Here is an 18,568-nt window from a genome sequence, read left to right on the forward strand (position 1 = left end):
TCACGGCCCTACCTCAGAGCTCCATCAACTCCAGCATAATCTAGTCTGCAGAAATCTTAATCAACTCTCCATTCTGGAAGACATCTAATGTTCCACGTAGTTCTCTACCAAGTTGTGGATATCATTCTGACAGCTCAAGTTCAAGGAGGTCAAGTTTGTCAGGTCCTTACAGGTGAATTATAGTGTAAAGTTTTTGGATTTTGGAACAAAGCAAGCCATCCTCTACAGATAACTATTTTCTTGAAAATCAGCTTTAGACTTCCTATTGGTCCTCAGCAGATGCTACATTCATGCCCACCAATTTAGCATGTAATCTAAGCTGCCCATTGTAAAATTGTTATTGTCTGATCCACCAAACCATAAATTTGAGCATGCACAACAGCACTCTGCCATCAGGTGAAAGTGGTATATATCAAAAGTAGGTTTAAACAAGTCCTGAGGGCACAAGTAAGTTGCATGAGCAAGTAATCCAGATCCCATGGGTCCCATTCTTGTTATATTGCTTCTTCTCTTTTAACCTACACCCTGAACCCATGCAAAAGTTCCCTATAACCAGATGACCAATGAGGTTGGGGGTGGGGGAGGGGGGAGGAAACAGGCTTGAAATATATAAATAGGAGCAAAAAAGGTACTTCTGTACCAGGAGCAAAAAACGTACTCCTGTACCAAGACAACTGGTCTTGCAAAATAGGTACTTCTGTACCAGGACCACTGGTCTTGATTATCAAGGGAAAATTAGTGGTAATAAAGAGTATGTCTAGGAGTTCCCGTCGTGGCGCAGTGGTTAACGAATCCGACTAGGAACCATGAGGTTGCGGGTTCGATCCCTGCCCTTGCTCAGTGGGTTAAGGATCCGGCGTTGCCGTGAACTGTGGTGTAGGTTGCAGACATGGCTCGGATCCTGAGTTGCTGTGGCTCTGGCGTAGGCCGGCAGCTACAGCTCCGATTCGACCCCTAGCCTGGGAACCTCCATATGCCCTAGGAGCGGCCCAAAGAAATAGCAAAAAAAAAGACAAAAAAAAAAAAAAGAGTATGTCTAGAATGCAGGACATTCCACAGAGTACCTATTAGTACACTCGAGTTCTATGATAAAAGTTAATGTACAAACAAACCCACATCTGGGTATATATCCAAAGAACTGAAAGCAGGGTCTAGAAGAGATATCTGTATATCCATGTTCATAGTGGCACTTTCACAATAGCCAAGAGGTGGAAGCAATTCAAAGCTACAGGAACCAATGAACAGACAAACAAAATGTGATATATACATATAATGGAATGTTACTCAGCCTTTAAAAAGGGAGGAATTCTTTCATATTATGAACCTTGAGGACATTAAAGTAAAATAAAATAAGCCAATCATGAAATATGATTCCATTAATTGAGGTATCTAATCTAAAGTAGTCAAATTCACAGAAACAGAAAGTAGAATGGTGAGGGCTTATTCTAGTGACTCAAGGGAGGGAGAAAAGGGAATGTGCTGTCAATTTTATGTGTAAACTTGACTGCGCTATGGGACCAGATACTCATACATTATTTCTGCGTGTGTCTATGAGGCTGTTTCTGGATGAGACTGATATTCAAATCAGGAGACTGAGTAAAGCAGACTGCCCTCCCCATCATGTGTGGGTCTCATCTATCCCACTGAAGGCCCCAGCAGGCTAGGGAAAAGGCTAGGAAAGGATTCTCACTCTCTACCTGACTATCTCCAAGCTGGGACATCAGTCTTCTCCTGCCTTTGCACTCAGACTCAGACTGGAACCTACCCCATTGATTCTCCTGTTTCTCAGGCCTTCAGAGTCAGACTGGCCCACCTGGGTCTCAGATTTCTCAGTCACCATACTCTTGAGATTAGTTAATGATCCCACCAGAAATGTTGAGCCTTCTTAGTGAAGTCACTCCCTTGGATTTCCACAAACCAAAGCTATGAGTATGATGAAGTAGAACAAGTTTAATTTGTAAACCTCAATGAATTGAGAGGTGAGGGGAGCAAGAGAGAAGAAACTGGCAAATGACAGCAAAGGAGGTCTGTGTGTTGCTATTACAGGCATCCTTAGCTTCTTGGTAACCCATAAACCTCTAATTAAAGAGTACCAGTTGTGATGACAAAATTCTCAAGAAGAGGAGTTTCCACTGTGGCTCACCAGTAACGAACCCGACTAGGATCCATGAGGATGCAGGTTTGGGATCCCTGGCCTCACTCAGTGGATTAAGCATGCGGCATTGGTATGAGCTGAGGTGTAGGTCGCAGATGCAGCTTGTATCTCACATTTCTGTGGCTGTGGTACAGGCCAGCAGCTACAGCTCTGATTTGACCCCTAGCCTGGGAACCTCCATATGCCGCAGGTATGGCCCTAGAAAGAAAAAAAAAAAGCAAGTAAAATAAAATTCTCAATAAGATACTGTCTTGATTTTCCTAAGAACAGTCCCTGAGACTGCCCAATTCCTGGGAGATATGTATGTACCTAAAAGCATCAAACACTGTTACTATTATTTCCTAGAGTCCTTCAGTCTATCCAGTAGAAAGATAAAGGAATACCTCTGGAGTATTACAAATGACTTCCTCAAGGAAGGAAAGGTTGAAGAAGGTGGGAGGGCTCTGTTTCAGTCAACACAAAAGTCAACCGCCCTGAGGAGGATCCAAGATTGAGTCAGAAGAAAACCTTTCTTTCATGAACTTAATGAAGGAAAAGTCACATTCTGTTTTCTAACATCCTCAGGCAGAGGTGAAACTGTAGTAAAAGAAACACTTGAGGCAAAAAGACTACATGGGTTCAAAGTAGAAATGGATTTCTCCCCATATACACTATAAGAACTTCCATCAGAAAAGAAATGAGATTTGAGTAGCTCTAGTGTGTGAACTTCAGTGGGAAGTAGAATGCAGAAATAGGAAGTAAATGTCCCTGATCAAGTAAACTGAGGCTATCTCGCCTAATAATAGTAAGCAATCAAGTGACATTTCTATGACCCATGAAAGATTGTATATCTTTTCCACTGAGGTTGGAAAGTCAATCTTCCTGGTGATTCATGGATTTCTAACCAAACAGCTCCTATAATTTGGAAATAGACTCTGTAACTATCTTTATAACCTCAAAAATTAAAATTTAAAATAGAACTTCAACCTAATATTAATTCACTCATGCTTTTATTCATTCACATTCAAAAAACATTTGAATACCGGATTTGTGCCACGTATTGTTTCATTTGATTAAAATCATTTGGAAAATAAGAGGGACAAAGATCCTTGCCCTCATGCAGCTTAGATATTGTGATGGTTAATTTGATGGGCCAACTTGACTGTGCTAAGGGATGCCCAAATAGCTGGTAAAAACCCTAGTTCTGGCTGTGACCATGAGAGTGTTTCTGGAACACAGTAGTGTTAGAATCAGTAGACTAAGTAAAGAAGATCTGCCTTCACCAACATGGAAGTGTAATAGCCAATCCACTGGCCTCTCTAAACCCCTGGCCCCACTCTTAGCCCTCTCCTCCTGCCACCCCAACAAAACAAAAAGGCAGGAGGGAAAATTTCCTTTTTTCTTGAGCTGGAACTTCTACCTTCTCCTGCCCTAAGATATCCTGCTCCTGGTTCTTGGGCCCCAACTTCTCAGGCCTTTGGACTCAGACTGAATTATATCACTGACTTTCCTGGTTCTTCCATTTGTGGAAGACATAAGATTTCTTAGCCTCCATAACCATGTGCACCAACTCCTATATCTCTTCTTGTATGTGTCTACATATTTTATTGGTCCTATTTCTCTGGAGAACCCTGAAAATACATATATAATAATAAACGTACAATATAATCTGTTAGAAATGTTGCACAGCAACAAGCGCAGTGGGGAAAAAACAAACAGCAGAAAAGGGGAAAAGGTAGGGAGGCAAGTGGCATGGGAACAGGAGTGGATAAGCATTATGGAGAAGATGAGATCTGAGCATAGAGCCAAGGAAGATAAGAAAGAGAGAGTTACCAGTGTTCCCTGATAGGTTTGCAGGTTAAGGATCTGGTGTGGTCACTACTGTGGTTAGGGTCACTGCTGTGGTGTGGATTTGATCCCTGGCCCAGGAACTTCAACATGCCACATGCGCAGGGGGGAAAAAAAAAAAAAAGGAGGGAGCGATCTTGGGGAGGAACTTTTCAGACAGAAGCAAGGGCTAACACAAAGGCCTCCCGGCCAAGGGCTCGCATGGGTGTCCAAGAAATGGCAGGAGGCCAGAGTGGCCCAAACAAGGGAAGGGGTGATGAAAGTGGTAGGAAGTGAGGACAAAGGAGTGATTTTTAAAAAACAGGAGCAGACCATGCAGGGTCTTGCAACCACTGCTTCAGCTTCTAATCTTAGTGAAATGCAGAACCTAGCAAGGTTTAGGGCAAAAGAATGACATGTTCTAATTGAGGTTTGTAAGCCATCATTCTGGTGGTTATAGAAAAAGAGACTAAAAGGAGCAAGGTAGAAGCAAAAGCAGTGGAGGAGGAGTTGGAGGCATTAGGAAACAAGGTGTAAACTGTCATGGTGATTTCTGCTGCAAAGATCAAGTTAAATCCTCTAAGTCAATAAATTCCTGAATGTCTTAGACTAACTAAAGCGTCACCTTATCTGTTACATGGAGATAAACTGATGCATTACTCTGGCTTCAGAAAGATTTCCTCATGAAGCAGACCACAAAATGTGAAGAAGACAGGAAATAGAACACTTGGCAGCTACTGTCAGCTCTGGAATAAAATTCATTCAAAAAATTAGTTTTTGGAGTTCCCGTCATGGCACAATGGTTAACGAATCCGACTAGGAACCATGAGGTTGTGGGTTCGATCCCTGCCCTTGCTCAGTGGGTTAATGATCTGGCATTGCCATGAGCTGTGTGTGAGAAATGGCAAAAAGACACACACACAAAAAAAAGAAAAAAATCAGTTTTGGAGTTCCTGTTGTGGCAGGCACATTGGAAGCTAATCCGACTAGGAACCATGAGGTTGTGGGTTCAATCCCTGGCCTCTCCTAGTGGGTTAAGGATGTGGTATTGCAGTGAGCTGTTGCATATGTCACAGACACAGCTCAGATCCCGTGTTGCTGTGGCTGTGGTGCAGGCAACAGCTGCAGCTCCGATTAGAACCCTAGCCTGGGAACCCCCATATGCCATAGGTGCAGCCCTAAAAAGAAAAAAAAATTAGTTTTCATTAAGACCACTTTAAAAAACAAGTCAAAAAAAAAAATTTGCAACCATCCCTCTAAATTTCTACCATGGATTATTTTTTCTTGAAGTGGAAGATAGGTACAGAGTGTATATATATATACATTCAAAAAATTAGTTTATATATATATATATATATATAAAACTGAATATCAATATATCAATCAATAGATCTATATATATATGAATATATCAATATCTGTAGATAGAGTCTGAACTGAAAGGTATGAAGAAGTAATAAAAAAGAGGGTAAGGCACTATGGCCCACTTGCCTAACTGCACAACAGAGGATCTCTCTGGAAAACCCTTTCCAAGATAATTAAACTAATTTTGTAACAAGTTATAAGGCTGTGCCATCATCATCCTTGAATTATCCTAAGTCTTCCAATTACTTCATTTGGAAGGAACAAATTATTTAGTCATCTTTGTGTAGTTGAATCCAAGTCTGATGCAGTAGGCAATTCTAACTGTTCAGACTCTTCCATAAAATGTTGAGCAATAAGGTTTATTAACTATATCCCTCTTGGTTAAGTAACAAAAACCCAATCTAAGCTGGTATCAGCAGAAAGGGATCCATTATGGTTAGACAGGGCTATTTCATGGATACCAAGAGCAAAAATAAAATGAAGTTTGAAGCAGATATGTGAGTGAGTCAGGCTATCAGCAGGAAAAGAGATGGCACACTCAGAAGGGTTCACTGGAAGAGAATTTAATGAAGATATTTACAGACATGTGAACAAGTTAAGAGAACCAAAAGATAATGATGAGGCACCAAGAACCAGCAAGACTGGAAAACCAAGACAATGGCCAAACCTATAGGGTTAAGCGGAAGGAATGTTGTCCCCACAGTCCAATACGAGCCACAGCTGTGGAAGAGGACACACTTGACAGGAGCTGTAGCTGCCAAAAAAATGAAACTACTGCCAGGAATGCACTGAAACAGAGGAAGCGGGGAAATAAATCCCCTGACTTTCCTTTCTTCCTCCATTCTTAATCTCCTGCTGGTATACCCACTGTCTAAACCCAACCCAGAGGGCAAAGAAGCCCAAGTCATGCAATCCTTAGAGTTCAGGCTCTACAAGGCAAAACACAGACCAGAGGAGAGTGGCTCTAGGGTGGGTAAAAGAGTGAATAATCAGCACAATATGGAAACAAAGACCACTAAAACAGTACAAAAATCACTAATTCAGCATGCAGTCCCTTTCCCAGGAATTCTTTCTCTATAATATATAGGATGTACATATATATTGGAAACAAGGAAGTTTGAAAAGGATTGTTACTGAAAGATAAGAAAAAAAGGAAAACCTTTATTGTAAGACAATTCTTTTTCTATAGGTTAATAATAACTTGTGAGTTTGTTATCAATTATTTAATGGGCTGCACCCACAGCATATGGAATTTCTCAGGCTATCAATCAAATCAGAGCTTCAGCTGCCAGTCTAAACCACAGCCAGAGCAACACAGGATTCCAAGTCACATCTGCGAGCTGTACTGCAGCTTGAGGCAATGCCGGATCCTGAACCCACTGAACAGGGCCAGGGATCGAAGCCGCATCCTCATGGATACTGGTCAGGCTCATTACCACTGAGACACAACAGGAACTCCATCAATTATTTAATTTTAAACTTCAAAAGAGACATGATCTCATTAGTCTTAGCTTGTCTAACTCAACTCCTAAAAATAATATTGAAGCACTAAGATATGCTATAATAGTTATAATTTTTAAAGATCCTAAAACCATTAAATAATGATATATCTCAATAATAAAATAGTATCACTGCAGAAGAAAATTTTATCTTCCAAAGCTTGAGCAAATACAATTGAAAAGTAAATATCTATGCTTTTACATCATTTTTTTTTTAATTTTAGGGCCACATTTGCAACATGTGGATGCTCCCAGGCTAGAGGTTGAACTGGAGCTGCAGCTGCCAGCCTACACTACAGCCACAGCAACGCCAGATCCGAGAGGTGTCTACAACCTACACCACAGCTCACGGCAATGCTGGATCCTTAATCCACTGAGCAAGGCCAGGGATCAAACCCTCATCCTCATGGGTACTAGTCAGTTTCATTAAGCGCTGAGCCACAATGGGAACTCCCTTTATGTCACTTTGGGGGGAGAGGGGTGCCTGCGGCATATGGACATTCCCAGGTCAGGGATCAAGCCTGTGCCACAGCAGCAACCCAAGCTGCTATAGTGACAATACCGGATCTTCAAACCGCTGTGCCACAAGAGAACTACCATGTCACTTTTATATTCCTTGATTTTTTTCCACAGTAACAAAGCATGAAGCACTAAAGCTATTGGAAAAATTTAAATAAAAATAAAGAAAATTTAAAATATTAAACTGCAAATTACACAAAATTTCTAATGCTTCACCAATAGAAATCTGCAGCTCCCTAAGGTGAAAACGAGCCTTGATTATATATGCTCCTGCTTTTTTGGGGACGGCAAACTTTTCCAAACCTAACCGTTTCCTAAAGAATTCGTTTGCCAAGTATCTATTTGAGTCCTTAAAAAAAAAAAAAAAAAAAAAAAAAAAAAAAGGTAAAAAACAGAGTCCTGAAGCTTTATTTTAAACTATAGGAAGGAGTTCTCTTGTGGCACAGAGGGTTAAGGATCTGGCATTGCCACTGCACTACCTTGGGCTGCTGCGGTGGAATGGGTTTGATCCCTGGCTGGATAATTTCTATATGCCATAGGCACAGCCAAAAAATAAAAATAAAAAATAAAGAAAGAAAGAATACGGAATTTAATTCTACATGCTTTTTTGACGAACTGAATCAGAAACCAACTAAATAATCAGCAGCTGACAGTATGGCAAAAGAAAACTACAGTAGAAACATGAAAGTATTTAAGTCAAAGCTACTAGAGCACACACAATGGCATAAAAACAGTAGAAATCATGGAAAGAACAGCACTTATTAGCCAACTAATGCTAGCGCTAGTCCCCAAATATACCTACCCAATAGACAATCTTTATAGTTCTTTATCTTAGATACTAAATAGTAAAATACTAATACTAAAACCAAAACATTTTACCTAAGCATGCTTGTCTGGAGAGTATATATATAGTAGAAGGAAATGAAGGAGAAAACCAGCCTAGAAAGCGAGAGTGTAGAATATGCACTGTTACAGCCTGTGTCCTTCATAACCTTTTGAATGCATGACCTTTAAGTTGCTGAAGGTTGCCTGAGAATTTGGCTCAGTTTGATGGAAACATCTGTTCCCCTTGCAGGTATACTGTAAGGACTTTTTTCTCAGTTGGATTCAGAACACAGCAAGTGAGCCCTTGTCTGTCCAATCATACAGACCCCAACACTTGTAAATCAAGTTCTGGGAGGACAACAGCAGGTCCACAGTCCGTCACCCTTTCTCAGCCAGCTAGGCCAACTGACTGCTGTGAGAACTGCTCTTATCATGTCATCAAATCAAAACATGTTGAGATGAGGGACTACAAGAGGCATCTGCAGAATTCCCAAAATGTAGTGACTTTGGAACATTGACAGATGCATCTGTCATTTTATACCTTCAACTAACCTGATGTCCACTGGCCCGACACAGTAAAGCTGTCCAAGATCGATTCCAATTCTTTCACGTTATTTTCACATGTCTCTACTAGAAAAGCCTGGTGCTTCTTAGCCTTTTAATTAAGAAAAAAATTATACATAATAAGGTCAGGCATTAGATGAGCGGCAGATTTTTTGTGTGAACACATAGAGCAAAATTAAGTATAAACGAGCTAATAATTACTCCATTCAAATCTATTATTTATAAACCTTTTTTTGTCTTAATCAGACATTTTACTTGGCTTAACGTAATATTATATAAAGTCTCGATAACAATTCACTGAGGTCTTAATGCCTGGCAGTGTTCTCAGTATTTTATACATAGTAATTATTTTTATCCTCACAACAAACCTATGAGGGAAGGGCTATTGTTATCCCAATTTTGCAGATAAGGAAACTGAGACAGAGGAATTAAGGAAAACTTTAAAAGATCAAACTTGCAGTCACGTGGCAAACTGCCAGACGGTGGTTAAAAGTGAATGTAATATGACCAATTAGAAGGAACCGCAGTAGTCTACTCAAGAGGTGACAGCAGCTTAGATTAGCATCTTGGCAGTGAAAAGGAGGCATGGGGGTGTATGCACTGAAGGGGTATTTTTGGGGGGAGGGAGTGTATACTTAGAAAGTGGAATGGCCAACCTTGGTAATTTCATTGGGTTAGATTACACTGATTGGATTGGATTGGATTGGTAGGATTGGATGAGGTTGGGAAATGCTCAGATAAAATGAGGAGTCAAGACTGATCCCAAGGTTTCAGACTAGAAGACCTAGGCATATTTCAGTAATTGAGGGAGAATGATGGAAATAGATGAGATCTTATTTTGGGAGCTTTTTGCTGTTTCTGTTTGTTTATTTACTTGTTTGCTTGTTTTTGAGAGAGAATATAAATCATAAATTCTGTTTTGATCATATTCCATTAGAAAAACCTCTAAGAGACTCCCAGCACCAGCACAGTGCCTGGCAAATAACAGAACCTAACAAATATATTTGACAGAGTTCCCGTCGTGGCTCAGAGGAAGCAAACCCAACTAGTATCCATGAGCAAGTCAGTTTGATCCCTGCCTTGCTCAGTGGGTTAAGGATCCAGTGTTGCCATGAGCTGTGGTGTAGGTTGCAAACTCAGTAGTGTAGACTGGCAGGTGCACCTCCAATTTGAGCCCTAGCCTGGGAACTTCCATATGGCTGCCCTAAAAAGAAAAAAAAATAATAAATTTAAATTTATTATTTAATAAAAAAGTTTTAAAATAAGTTTCAAAACATATATATATATATATATATATATATATATATATATATATATAACACACACACACACATATTTGAATTAACAAAGAACAAATAATGTAGAAAAATAAGGGAGACAGCCAGACATAATAATGTAAAGCTCAGAAGAGAGGTCAGGTAAAGGTTTGGGATTCATCTAGAGATATGTGAAGCTTGCCCTAAGAGTGTTTGATGGGAAGGGAAAAGAACATAGGACAAAGCCTCAGAAACTCCAAATTTTAATACTTAGAAAAGGAAAAGACAGCAAAAATGACTGAAAAGGAGGAAGAAAAACAGAAGAGTTTAGAGCCATAAAACCAAGTTAAGAGAACATTTTAAAGATAGAGTTGTCTATTACGTCCAAAGTCACAGAATGTTGGAGCAAAATGAAGACTAACAAGTGTTCACTGGAGTTTAAAGTCACTGCTGACCTTGATGAAATCTGTTACAACCCAGACTGGAGGAGTAAGCCTGATTTTTTTTTTTAATCTTAAGTGAGTGACAATTAAGGTAAGTAAATAGAAACAGGAAACTTAGATAACACTTTTTTGGTAAGAAGAGAAGGGGAGATAAAGGGCAGTAGTTGGAAAGAAGATTGTGATTAGAGAGCAGTTCTGTTTTTTTAATAGGTGAGAAACGTAAACATTTATAAAAGCTGATGAGATAGAGGCACCAGGGAAGGAAGGCTTCTAGAAAAAAGAAATAGGAGAATAGATTTTACAGGACAAAATTCATCCTTAAAATATCTAACTAATCATTCTTTCTTTAGACATCAGTTCAATTATCTCTTCTCTGGAAAAGCTATCTTTTACTCCCTGACTGCATCAATTTTCTCTATTAGAGTCTTACCAGAGCACTTACCAGAGTTATGATTCTATATTTATTTGAGTAGGTCTTTACTTAATATCTACCTCATTTAATTTAAGTTCCAAGAGGGGAAGAGATACAGTCTTTAATTTTTTTTTTTTTGTCCTCATCAATGTATTCCCAGCCCCTAGACAATACTGAGTATTTAAGAGTTAAATTGGAGTTCCCTTCATGGCTCAGTGGTTAATGAACCCAACTAGTATCCATGAGGATGTGGGTTCTATTCCTACCCTTGCCCAGTGGGTTAAGGATCCAGCATTAAGGATGAGCTACGGTATAGGTTGCAGACATGGCTCGTATCCTGTGTTGCTGTGGCTGTGGGGTAGGCTGGTAGCTGCAGCTCTGATTCAATCCTAGCCTGGGAACTTCCATATGCTGCAGGTATGGGCCTAAAAAGACAGAAAAAAAATTAAATAGTTTTAAAAAATGATAGTACATGCTATCGACAGAAGATTGTTAAATCAGGATTCACTCACACAGACTTTAAATAAGAAAAAGCTCTTCTTCATACACTAATATGGAAAGATCTCTAAGCTTTATTGTTGAGTTAAAAACAAAAGAGGAGATGGGAAAAGTATAAACCACTATAAAATAAATGACCCAATGTCTAACCAAAAGCCCTCTGAGTTGGGTTGCAAAACCAAACAAAAACAAAACGAAAGCAAAGTTCAAGTTTTCTGCATTAGCATACACTAACGTGCTTTTTAGTGGGTGTCATATTAAACAAGCTATTATCAGGGGAAAGGGAATCAGTATGTTTAAAATGGTACCATTTTATCATCTGTGTAAAATTCATATGAGTATGCATATTTTAAGTGTAGAGAGAATCTCTACACATAATCACAAGAAAATAGTAACTAGAGTTACCTCTGAAAGAGAATCTTGGTGGCCAAAAATTGGGAAGAAAAACATTTAATTTTTCACTGTGTAACCTTTTGTATCTGCAAAATCTTGTATTACGGGTACCTATTATATTCAAAAAACGAATTATATTTTTGAAAAACCACAAATAAATAAGCCAACAAACAAACGAAAACACTTTTCCATGGCGAATAAGCATGCACACTGTTAATGTGTTAGGAAACTTATGAGAGCAAATTATGCAGGGAGGCCCAGATGAAGATTTCTGAGGATTATCAAAGCACAGACTCACATACCAGTGCAAGGTTTATATGCCTATAAAAAGAAACCAAATTTTAGTTATTAAAATATAGGAGTTCACCAGTGGCCTAGTGGTTAAGGATTTGGCACTGTCACTGCTTTCACTAGGGTTTAATCCCTGGCCCAGGAACTTCCGCATGCCCTGGGAAATGTCATAAATAAATGAATGAATGAATGAATAAATAGTAGAAGACTCAAAATGGAATATATTATTATCAATGTGATCAAAGTTTACATGAAAAAAACACTGTATTTAGGAGTTCCCGTCATGGCGCAGTGGTTAACGAATCCAACTAGGAACCATGAGGTTGCGGGTTCGATCCCTGGCCTCACTCAGTGGGTTAAGGATATGGCGTTGCTGTGAGCTGTGGTGTAGGTCACAGACACGGCTTGGATCCTGCATTGCTGTGGCTCTGGTGTAGGCTGGTGTCTACAGCTCTGATTAGGCCCCTAGCCTGAGAACCTCCATATGCCACAGGAGTGGCCCTGGAAAAGGCAAAAAAAGACAAAAAAAAAAAACCACTGTATTTATAAAGCACCAATTATATATATATATATATGATACTACATTGTAAAGTTATTTTTAATCAATAAATACACTTAATTATTAAACATTAAATATTCTATTAAATTCTTTGAGTTTACATTATTCTCAGGGTAAAAAAGGAAAAAAAATCAAGCAACTGAGAAAGAGAAAGTAACTCAATCTCACAGGTATGTTTCATTCAGAGTTTGATAATTAAAGAAATCTAAATATGTAATTTTATATATAAGAAAATTATATTTTATAAAATAAAAATTTATGTAAAGCTTGTATATAATTTTAAATTCAAATAGGATCATAGTATACATAATACTATGTAACTTATTTTTCCATTCATTGTACATCTCTAATATCTTTCCACATCACATTTTTTTCAGTTGCATAGCACTCTACTGTTTAGGTTAATTAATTTATTCATTGTATCATTAATAAATTCAACAAGTTCCCTACTGATTTAGAGGTTATTTGTATTTTTTTCCTATTAGTGACAATACTACAAGATACATCCTTACTTGTATATCTTTGCATGCCCATTAAAATATATCTAGTTAATAAAGTCCTAGAAAGGTAAAGGGATGTGTACAACTACTTTCACACAATTGTTACCAAACTGCTCTCCAGAGTCCTACCATTTAAAATACCATGAACAACATAAGTGCTTATTTCCCAATACCTTTCCAATGGTAAGAATTATCAACTTATTTCAATGTGCATTTCTTTCATTTTAATTAAGTATCTTCTCATATGTTTATTAGCCAGCTGTATTTCTTTTTCTGTGAACTGCCTTTTCACATCATGTGACCATTTTCATATTACACTGTCCATATTTTCCTCAATGATTTATTATAGTCCTTTGTAAACCATGGAAACAATCACTTTGTCACACATGCTGCAACTCATTATGGCCAATCTGTCATTTGTAGTCAGCTACACTCTTAGGAACAAAAATTGATCAGTAATTTGCTTTGGAATTTTTAGGTTTTGTGCCATACTTTCCTTACTCTAAGATTATAAAACACTAATTCCCTTTTTCTTCCCCAGTACCTTTTTTTTTAATCTCCTTCTTTATGACCCTTTGATCAGTCTAGAATGTGCTTGATATAAGCAATATGGTATGGATTTAGTTAGACTATTTCCTGTTATGTACAGTGAGTTATCCAAAAACTATTTATGAGATAATCTATCTTTGAACATTGATTTAGCATACTATGATATTGTGATTTATAATAAAAAATTAAAATTTGGTCCTTTTCATGGTTCCTGACACATAGTTTCTAAAATCCTTATACTTTCCTATATAAGAGCCAAAAGGGCTTCTTTTGTTATAACAGTTTTGCTCCCAATAGTTTCTAAAATAGCTTTAGGGTGATAAAGGTGAAATGGGTGTCTTTCATTTTTCATTAAAAAAACTCCCTTCAACCACATCTGACCCATGTTAATGAGCTGATTTTTGGACAGCCCCTAGATAACCTAAGAATGGGGGCTGCTTGCCAGGGGATTCAACTGTGTGCTTAGAAGTTTGGAACTTTCAGTCCGACTCTACCAACCTCCTGGGAGGGAAGAGAAGCTAGAGGTTGAGTCAACCTCCAGGGGCCAATGATTTAATCAATCATGCCTACATAAAGAAGCCTCCATAAAAGCCCAAAAGAACAGGGTTCCAGAAGCTTTGAGATAAGGAAACACCTGGCGATGCAGGTAAATGTGGCACACCTAGAGAGTATGGCAGCTCAGAGACTCTTCCCACACGCCTTGCTCCACACACCTCTTCCGTCTGGCTGTTCTCAGTTACATCCTTTTATAACAACGAATGAATCTGTAATCTAGTAAATACACTGCCTTCCTGTGTTCTGTGAACATTCTAGCAAAGTAACAGAAACTGAGGAGGGAGTTGTAGTAACCTCTAATTTAAAGCTGGGTGGTCAGAAGTGCAGGTAACAACATGGAATTACAACTGGCATCTGAGATGTGTATATGTGTACATATGTCTGTGTATAGGGGGAGAGAGGCTGGGAGGTGGTGGATAGGGAGCAGTCTTGAGGAACCGAATTCTTAACCTGTAGGATGTGAACTATCTCCAGGTACATACTGACAGAATTGAGTGCAATTGTAAGGCACCTAACTAATGTGGTAGAACTGCTTGGTGTAGGAAAATCCACACAAACTTAGTGACTTCAAGTGTTTTGTGTGCAATGTTGTGTGTAGAAAAAAGAGACATAAAGGAGTATATATTTTTCCTTAGAGTTGAAATATTTTCCTTTATACATACTAACTTTATCCTACACTAAATTCCCATACATACTTGTAGCTATTCTGGTACTCTCTACTCTGTTTCATTGATTCTCTATTTTGTCAGTATCAAATTCTTAATTATGGTAACTTTAATTTTTAATTTTACTATAATAAGACTGACACAATTCACCAAATTCAAGTACACAATTCAATGTTTTTAACATATTCAGAGTTGTGTGGCCATACCCACAATCTCAAGTTAGAACACTGTTGTCCCCACTAAAATACATACCACAGCCATTGACTGCTACTCTCAGTTTTCCAATTACCACACCCAACCTCTGAGCAAACACCAATCTTGTTTCTATAGATTTGCCTATTCTGGACACTGTATATAAATGGAATCATAAACTGTGGCCTTTTATGACTGACATCTTTCACAAAGAACAATGTTTTCAAGGTTCATCCACGTTATAGTGTATGTACAAGTACTTTGTTTATTTAAATTGTTAAGTGCATCATAGGGATAAGCCAAATTTCATTTATCCATTCATCAGTTTATGGACATTTGGGTTGTTTCCATTTTGGGGTTATTATGTATAATGCTTCTTTGAATATCCATGCACAGATTTTTATACGGATGTTATATTTTCACTTCTCCTGCATACATACCTAGGAATGGAACGTCTAGGTACCATAGGCACTCTAGGTTTAAGTTTTTGAAAACTTGCCAGATGTTCTTCCAAAGGGGCTGCACCAATTTATATTCCCACCAGCAATGTGTGAGGGATCCAATTTCTCCACATATTTGCCAAAACTTGTTATTGCCCATTTTTTGTTATGTTCATATTAATGTGTGAAGATTTTCATATCCCTAACGATTTTAATTTGCATATATCCCTGACTAGTGATTCGAACATATTTTCACATTTTTGTTGGTCATTTCTTAATTAAAGAAATCTTACTGAAAGAAATGTCCACTTAAACCTTTAGCCTATTTTTAATGGTTATTCCTTTATTTATTATTAAGGTGTGAAAGGTATTTATACATTCAAGATACAAGTCCTTTATCAGTCACTCAGTTTGCAAAATTTTTTTAGCACTTTATGATTGTATTTTCACTTTCTTTACAGTATCCTTTGAGGTATATAAGTTTATAACTTTGGTGAAGTCTAATATATCTATTTTTTGTTACTTGTGCTTTTGGTGTAGTTTCTAAGAAACCACTGCCCAAGAGATTTGTAGGTTTTGCTATTCTATTTGAGTCTATGAACCATTTAACTTTTGTGTAAGGATCCAAATTCATCCTCTGGCTTGTGGATACCCAGTTCTTTCAGTACCATATGTTAAAAGATGCTATTCTTTCTTCCATTGATTAACCTGGCAGCTTTTTCAAAAATCAATTAAACGTAATTAGAGTCTGGACTCTCAATTCTTTTCCATTGATCTATACGTCTACTTTATGCCAATACCACACTGTCTTGACTACTATAGCTTTATAGTAAGCTTTAAAATTGGAAGCGTTACTCCTCAAACTTTATATTCTTCTTTTTATTTTGACTAGTCTAGGTCCCTGGCATTTCCATAGGAATTTTAGGATCAACTTCTTAATTTCTACAAAAAGCCAGCTTGAATTTTGATAGTGACTGCATTGATTCTATACATCGGTTTGAGGAGTACTAATATCTTAACAAGTAACAATAACTCTTATAATCCATATGAAGTCTTTACATTTACTTAGGTCTTAATATTTTAGTTGATTATTTCTAGTTTTCAACACATGATTCTTGCATTTCTTTTGTTAAGTTACTCCTAAGTACTTTATTCCTTTTGATGCTATTATAAATGAAATTGTTTCCTTAATTTCACCTTGGTATTATGCATCCCTAGTGTATAGAAAAACAATTGATTTTTGTACTAATCTCACATTGTATACTATACATAGAAAACCCCAAAGAAGCTGCCAGGAAACTGACAGAACTCATCAATGAATTCAGTAAAGTTGCAAGATACAAAATTAATACATATAAATCCCTTGCAATGCTATACACTAATAATGAAAGATCAGAAAGAGAAACTAAGGAAACAATTCCATTTACCACCACATCAAAATGAATAAAATATCTAGGAATAACCAACTTATACAAAGGCAAAAGACCTGTACTCTGAAAACTGTAAAATGCTATTGAAAGAAACTAAAGATGACACAAACAAATGGAAATATATATTGTGTTCTTGCACTGAAAGAATCAATATCATCAAAATGATTGTACTATTCAAGGCAATCTATATAGTCACTGCAATCCCTAGTAAATTACCAATGGCATTTTTCAAAGAACTGGAACAAAAAATTTAAAAATTTGTATGTAAACACAAAAGACTGTAAAAAACCCTAAAGCAAACTTGAGAAAGAAAAATAGAGCTGGAAGAATCAGATACCTGACTTCAGACTATACCTACAAAGCTACAGTCATCAAAACAGTGTGGTTCTGGCACAAAACAAATATAGATCAGTGGAACAGCATAGAAAGTCCAGAAATAAACTCACAAACCTATGATCAATTAGTCTCTGACCAAAAAAAAGGCAAAAATACACAATGGAGAAAAGATAGCTTCTTTAATAAATGGTTCAAGAAAAAATGGACAGTTACATGTAAAAGAATGAAATTATAACACTCTCAAACAACAGGCATGCAAATAAACTCAAAATGGACTGAAGACCTAAACATAAGAACAGATACTTTAAAACTCTTAGAGGAAAACACAGGCAGAACACTCTTCAACATAAATTACAGCAAAATCTTTCTTGATCCACCTCCTGGAGTAATGAAAATTAACAGAGAAATAAACAAATGGGACCTAATTAAATTTAAAAGCTTTCACATAGCAGAGGAAACCATAAACAAAACAAAGAGACAATATACAGAATGGGAAAAAAATTGCAAATGAGGTAACTGACAAGGGATTAATTTCCAAAATATACCAACAACCCCTACAGCTCAAATATCCAAAAAAAAAAAAATGAACAGCTCAATCAAAAAATTGGCAGAAGATCTAAATAGACATTTCTCTAAAGAAGACATATAGATGGCAAAAAAAAAAACTCACGAAAAGATGCTCAACATCACCAATTATTAGATAAATGCAAATCAAAACTACTATGATGTATCACCTCACATCAATCAGAATGGCCATCAACAAAAAGTCTACAAACAGATCCATCATTGCCGAGAGCTGTGGTATAGGCCACAGACGCAGCTCAGATGCCATGTTGTTGTGGCTCTGGTAGGTCGGCAGCTGCAGCTCTGATTTGACCCCTAGCCTGGGAACTTACATATGCCACACATGTGGCCCTAAAAATCAAAAAAAGAAAAAAAAAGATTAAAAAAAAAAAAGTCTACAACCAATAAATGCTAGAGAGGTTGTGGAGAAAAGAGAACCCTCCTACACTATTGGTGGGAATGAAAACTGGTGCAACCACTCTGAAGAACAGTACAGCAGTTCCTCAAAAAACTAAATATAGAGCTATTGTATGATCCAGAAATCCCACTCCTGAGCACATATTTGGAGAAAACTATAATTCAAAAAGACGTGTAGCCCAATGTACATCACAGCACCATTTACAACAGCCAAGACATGGAAGCAATCTAAGTGTCCATCAACAAAGGAAAGGATAACAAAGATGTGGTACATATGTACAAAGGAATTTTTTTCCTGCCTTTTAGGGCAACACCTGCAGCATACGAAAGTGCCC

The 18,568-nt window shown here is 37.6% G+C and overlaps 2 protein-coding genes across 36 annotated transcripts in view; one reads left to right on the forward strand and one right to left on the reverse strand.

Annotated features, from left to right (window-relative positions):
* Positions 1–18,568, reverse strand: part of CCDC171 (coiled-coil domain containing 171) — a 351,755-nt gene that overhangs the window by 202,282 nt on the left and 130,905 nt on the right. For 31 of the 35 annotated variants that reach the window (XR_014821448.1, XR_014821447.1, XM_084985088.1 and 28 more), the window contains one exon: positions 8,722–8,824. The exons of the other annotated variants lie outside the window; for them this stretch is intronic. Coding sequence is in view for 22 of the 31 variants with exons in the window: in XM_084985088.1 (XP_084841214.1) it covers positions 8,722–8,824 (103 nt within the window). In the remaining 9 variants the exon portion in view is untranslated. The remainder of the gene's footprint in view (positions 1–8,721; positions 8,825–18,568) is intronic. 35 annotated transcript variants of the gene reach the window in all.
* The window catches only part of TTC39B (tetratricopeptide repeat domain 39B), a 562,176-nt gene that overhangs the window by 65,388 nt on the left and 478,220 nt on the right, over positions 1–18,568 (forward strand). The window lies entirely within an intron of this gene.

The sequence above is a fragment of the Sus scrofa genome, chromosome 1 (genome assembly GCF_054392235.1).
Source record: "Sus scrofa isolate SSC_HxYL_T2T_F1_AM1 chromosome 1, Sscrofa_HxYL_maternal_Yorkshire_Landrace_v2.0, whole genome shotgun sequence".
NCBI classification, from domain to species: domain Eukaryota; kingdom Metazoa; phylum Chordata; class Mammalia; order Artiodactyla; family Suidae; genus Sus; species Sus scrofa.